The sequence below is a fragment of the Parasteatoda tepidariorum genome, chromosome X1 (genome assembly GCF_043381705.1).
Source record: "Parasteatoda tepidariorum isolate YZ-2023 chromosome X1, CAS_Ptep_4.0, whole genome shotgun sequence".
Classification (NCBI taxonomy): domain Eukaryota; kingdom Metazoa; phylum Arthropoda; class Arachnida; order Araneae; family Theridiidae; genus Parasteatoda; species Parasteatoda tepidariorum.
In genome coordinates this window covers 74175833-74181832 of record NC_092214.1, presented here as the reverse complement: position 1 = coordinate 74181832, position 6000 = coordinate 74175833, and the positions used below count along the sequence as shown (strand labels likewise).

At 27.2% G+C, this 6000-nt stretch overlaps 1 protein-coding gene across 3 annotated transcripts in view; it reads right to left on the bottom strand.

Annotated features, from left to right (window-relative positions):
• Positions 1–6000, bottom strand: part of LOC107448394 (protocadherin-like wing polarity protein stan) — a 101889-nt gene that overhangs the window by 59041 nt on the left and 36848 nt on the right. For all 3 annotated transcript variants that reach the window (XM_043042940.2, XM_043042939.2, XM_071187894.1), the window contains exons 9-11: positions 4753–4917; positions 4055–4209; positions 2671–2837 (exon numbers count right to left, since the gene is read on the bottom strand). In XM_043042940.2, coding sequence (XP_042898874.1) covers positions 2671–2837; positions 4055–4209; positions 4753–4917 — 487 coding nt within the window. The remainder of the gene's footprint in view (positions 1–2670; positions 2838–4054; positions 4210–4752; positions 4918–6000) is intronic.

The following is a 6000-nucleotide window of genomic DNA, read 5'->3' as shown; positions in this document are numbered from 1 at the left end:
TGTTTAAAAAGTACAATTGTGTATATATATGTGTGTGTGTTACTGTGAATGACTAAAATCAAGAGAAAGTCAACTTTCACCGGTAAATGTTAACAATCACATAGTTGCTTTGGTGAATGTCCGAAATATTTGTTATATCTGATTTGATATGAGCTTATTAGGTGATATTATTATATTTAGTCACTATTTTAATATCTACTGAGGATAGATAAAGAGAAACATCGATGTTCGAAGTGCCGGTTAAATGCACACTGGGCAGTGGCACTTGACCTTAAAAAAATATTGATGTAGGGCATACTGGGAAAATGTATACCCAGCAATGACACTGAAACTTAAGAAAACATTGATGTGGGGCATATGAGGTAAATGTATACCAGGCAGTGGCACTTAACTAGACCTAGTATATATTTCAGACATTTACCAAAGGGACTATGTGATTGTCAACAATCACCAGTGGAAGTTAACAACCATCAATTTTGGTTATTCACAGTAACACACACATGCTTGCAACACATGGATATATGTTTCTATTTAAAAAATATATGAAATTATATAAAATATATTCCAAGAACGAAGATATATCTTTACAAAGAAATGAATAACACCAAAAATATAAAAAGCATAATGAAATTTATTCAATATCTTTAACTATTTTCATATTATATTCCAGCAGAACATTAGGACCCTAAAAACAAGATTTTCAACCAATGTAAGTGACTAAAAAATTTTATAAATAAAAAAGAAATTTTATGATAAAAAAAATTTCATGATCAATACTTTTAAAAATAATGTTATTTTTTAAAAAAATATTTGAATTTGATCATTAAAACTCTGAATAATATAAATTTTTAAAATTTTTCCTATCTCAAATCAACCAATTACTGAGTTTTTCCATGAGTGAAGAAATGTATATTAACTTAACCTGCTTATTATCATCAAACCTTTAACATTTTTAAAATCACTATTATTCAGAAAAACGTTTTTTAAAATTGTTTGCACACGACTTTGGGATAAATTTTGAATGAAAACGTACAGTTAAAATGTATTAGCAATTTTGGCACATAAAATGTGCAAATCTTGCTTCGAAAGTGATAACACAACAGTGAATTTAAACTCTTTTCTAGTTTATTCAAAGTTTATTAATCAGTGCAAGAACACGATGAAAAGAAACACAAAACAAATCAAGTCATAATGTGAAGTTCTTGAGAGAAAATACTTTAAATAAAATTTTAATAGATAACATATTACAGTAAATCACTGTTTAAGAGACCAATTGCTATTTTTTTACAGCATAAAGTGTTCAAATATATTTTTCTCTTGTTAGAATTTTTTTTACTCTTTCTTTAAACCTCTTAATTAAATTTTTATAAAGAAATGTGTTTGGCATTATTTTAATAAACCAAATCAATAAGTATCTACTTTGATTTTAAAAACTCATATCAGAATTCTAATTGCAATATTTTTTGACAGAAGTTTCTACAGTGCTCCAAAAAAAAAAAAAACCCTGAATAACTTTCGATCTAATGATCAGATTTTCACATTTTAGAACTCAATCTTAATGGTTCGAGAGGGTGACCTCAAATATGCTAATTAACTAGTGCATACGATATTTTAAAAGATGAAATTAGACACAAAAACATACTTTCTCCAAATAAACATACCTATTTTCAATGTATTCGTATTTCTGACCCCCAAAATATAGGGAGTAGCAGGAATCTGAGAAATGTGGTCCCCACAATTTGGTCAGGAGAGCAATCCAAAGTTTGAACCCTTTAATTTTAATTTTACTCCTTGCATACTTCGCCAAATCTCAACAACTTTTTAAGCAAAATTGAAAAATTTTTTGCACACAATTATAAAATTCATTTACCCAAAGATAATTCTATGAAAAAAGCAAATTGTAGTAAATATTTATTATTTTTTATTATTTTATTTAATAATAGTCGAAAGAATTTTAAATTGTAAGATACAAAGTTTTTACATCATTTAAAAGTACATAATTTTACATGGCAAAATACAAAATTTGAGGAAAACCGGAGACCTGAGAAATCAAATTTTAAATAAACGACTTCGTTAAAATTTGATTTCTCAAGAACTACTCAACTGATTTTGCTCAAATTTTGTATTTTGCCATGTAAAATTACATACTTTAAAATGACGTAAAAATTTTATACCTTACATTTCAAAAATTTTTCAACTATTATTAAATAAAATAATAAAAATAATAAATACTTACTAAAATTTACTTTTTGCATGGAATTATCTTTGGATAAACGAATTTTATAATTGTGTGCATAATTTTTTCAATTCGCTGAAAAAGTTTTCAAGATATGATGAAGTACGCAAAAAGTAAAATTAACATTAAGGGGTCCAAGCATTAGATCACTCTCCTGGCCAAATTATGGGAAGCATATTTCCCAGATTGCGGCTGCCCCCTATATTTTGGTATTTTGGTGGTCAGAAATACGAATCTGTAGAAAAAGGGTATGTTCATTCGGAGAAAGTATGTTTTTGTAAAATATCGTCTGCACTAATTAATTACCATATTTGAGGTCACCCCCTTAAACCAATAGGATAGAGTCTTATAACATGAAGATACGATCATTAAATCAAAAGTTATTCAAGGTATTCCGTTTTTTTTCTTTCTTTGGCACACTGTACATTACTTACATCTATTATAATTAGGCTGTTGTGACCTAGCTTAATTTGTAGCAATAAACCATCATCATGATGTGTCCTAAATGATACTTTTTGTATCCATGGCAGCTGTATTGGGTACAAATGTGGGAGGAAAACCATAAAACCATCTCCAATAAAATGCCTAACAATTGCTACACCTGCAATGACGCAAAAAATTACCTATAAGTTGCATTGAACAATACTGATTAAAATCAACTGTACATAACTACTTAAAAAGTTAAAAGTTTAAATATATAAACACTGGAAACTTAAAATTAAATTCTTTAGTTAAGGCTTCACAATTTCATGAGTATGACAATGTGGTCAACATTTTACACACACAATGCTACAAGTGCTTCCCGGAAGACTGGTATGCATCAATCTGATGCTGGGTGGGCTTCTAGGCACTTCTGAGGATCCAACTCCAGTCCTTCACAATTGTTCTATGACTTTAACTACTGAGCCATCATGAAACACATTTACCCAAATATAATTTTGTAGAAAAATATCTTTTAGAAACCATTTTTTTAAATATGTAATGTAATAATCATCAAAAAATGTCTTAATTATAAAGTATTTAAATTTTACAAGCTAATATACACCTAAAGCTGAAATTTGAATGCATATAATTTTAAACATTTATTTCCCTAGAAATATTCACACAGCTTCATTAAAATTTTGGATTTTCACAAATACATAGTTAAATATGATTTAAAAATTTTATATTTCAAAATTCAAAACATTAATAATATAATATCATTAATAAAGCTGAAATCATTATTAGACTATATAATATCATTAATTATTATAAATTAAATGCTTTTCATGAAATTGGCGTTGAGTTTACAGAACTTATATATTAGAATAAAAATATTTTGACTTGTACAAATAGTTCTAAAGTTATAGTAAATATATGTGTATATATATATTTGATGTAACTTTGTACATAAAAATAGCAAACTTGCAGCAGATTTTTGTATATTATGACAAATTCTATATTATCATACTCATATTTAGAACATACTCTTTTTTTTTTGTCTAAAAAATATATTTATGTTTAAAAAGTACAATTCTAATGTATTTTGAAACTTCAATTATAGCTTGTGTTAACTAATCTGTTCTTCAATCTACTCAGATTAAAACTAGCTAATAAAAACTTTGTAATTTGTACACACAATGATTTTGCTGACTGAATAACAAAAAATGCGTCTATTAAGTTCATTTGTTAAAATTTGCTCTCACTTCTTAAATAAATATAATAAAAAGATGCTACTTTGTTGCTGAAAAGATTAGAACTTATAGAACATTTTAGAGAAGAAAGAAACAAGGAAAAATTATATTCATCCAATACCGAGAAATTAAATGATGGCCTTACCTTCACTACAATCCTTTTCTACAAATCCAGTAGGACAAGTACAGTAATAAGATCCCCAACCTTCGACACAAGTTCCTCCATTTTTGCAGGGAGAAGAATGACAATATCCCATTTTTTGAGGACATCCCACAGTTGTTCCATTATTGGCCACAAAACTGATAAATGGTGAAATGAAATAATATATACTCAAATGATAATATAAACAATGATGAAATGATGGCATTCTAAACTTCAGAAATAGCTTATCATAGTGAATAAAGTACACAAAATTTCGTAAAAAATAATTGCTGAGCAAAGTAGTAGAAGATTCTAGGTAGCATTTTAGTCAATTTAGGGACATCATCTTGAAAAAATATACACATTTTACCAATGAAAATCATCTCATTTAATGAAGAGACAGAAAAATTAAGTCCTATAAATACAGCTAAATATAACACATTTTTAAAACTAAAATTATTTTTAAGCATGTCTCTAACAATTTTCTTCCCCAAACTCTTCATGCATGAGTAAAAATTAAAGAGCAATATATTAAAAATGAATATAATAAATTAAATGTTAAGTTCTTATAAAAAAGTTAAAAACATTTTTCTACTAAAATGATTGGTTTAGTGAACTAAAGAAATGAATAAAGATTCATTACCAATATTTTTTAAATTAAGCTCTAGCTCCTTTGAACGCTAGCAAAACAATTTTCTTACCTATTTAAGTTTACTAGTTGATTATCCACATACAAATCCTTTATACATCCATTAAAATTTTTGTTTTGTACTTGAAAATCACTTAATAAGGAGGGTAATCCTCCAATTTGCAAAGGTCCAGTTAAATCAAGAAATCTATAGCAAGTTTGCTTCAAATCTGAACACCTAAAAAAGAGAACCAGTAAATTTTACCAGGTTCCTAGCACACACAAAAGGGTAAAGCAGAAAACTTTATAAAAAACTTTTGAATTGTTGGCCAGGTTTTCCCCCTGTAAAGTGCTCTAAAAATATCTTGAAAGAAAGTAATGTACTCTGCATAACAGTTAACTGTGGTCAAATATGCTTATTTTGACACAAAAATGCATTTTTTCAACAAAAAACTTATACTTATTCTTTATTTAGTGAAATTGGAATTTTGAATAGTTTTGTAAGGTTAATTAAACTGTACAAACTTAATCGATTCTAAATTTATTGAATAAAAAGAGTCTCTTACTCTTGATTGAATATGAAATGGTAGAAGGGAAATTCTATCTGAAAAAGAACTTTTTAACTATTTGAAGTAAAATGGCATCTTACATTATAAATCATACCACAACTTTGAATAATTATCTCTTCTTGAATTGAGTATGCAACAATTACAAATTTTATTGGTATTCATTGAAATCTAAATAAAGTCACATAACTTAAGGTAGGGAATCTAAACATAATAATCTTAAATGAACATAATGTTGTAAGAAAGCAATCAGTGTACAAATTTAAGTAATAGTTGTTTGAATTGTATAAGGCACCTAACATGCATTGACCACAAGGCTGATGGAAATTTTTCCAGAATAAGCTAGATATAACTCCCTCGCTGTTGGACTAAAGATATTTCCAGAGGTGATTTTGCCCTACATCAATGCAAATATAGGATAGTATATGGAATATAGAATAGTAGAAAAGCGATCTGTGAAAGTGAATTTGTCTAAATACTTAACTCATTATCTTCTGGTTATAAAATAACTTGCACTTTACATGACAGTGTGCTACATGACTGAGAGGATAAGAAATAGCATACATTTTAATATTTATTCCAGGAAGATTAAAATATTTTAGAAAATTTATTGAAGCTACAAAATTCAATCATGAAATTTAAAGGAAAGTGTTCTGCTTAAAAAAATTAATAATACACTTTTTAACTTTTGGTTAAAAGTATATTTTTAACTAACAAATTAAATATTTATATCGAAAAAATCTAAAACTAAATTC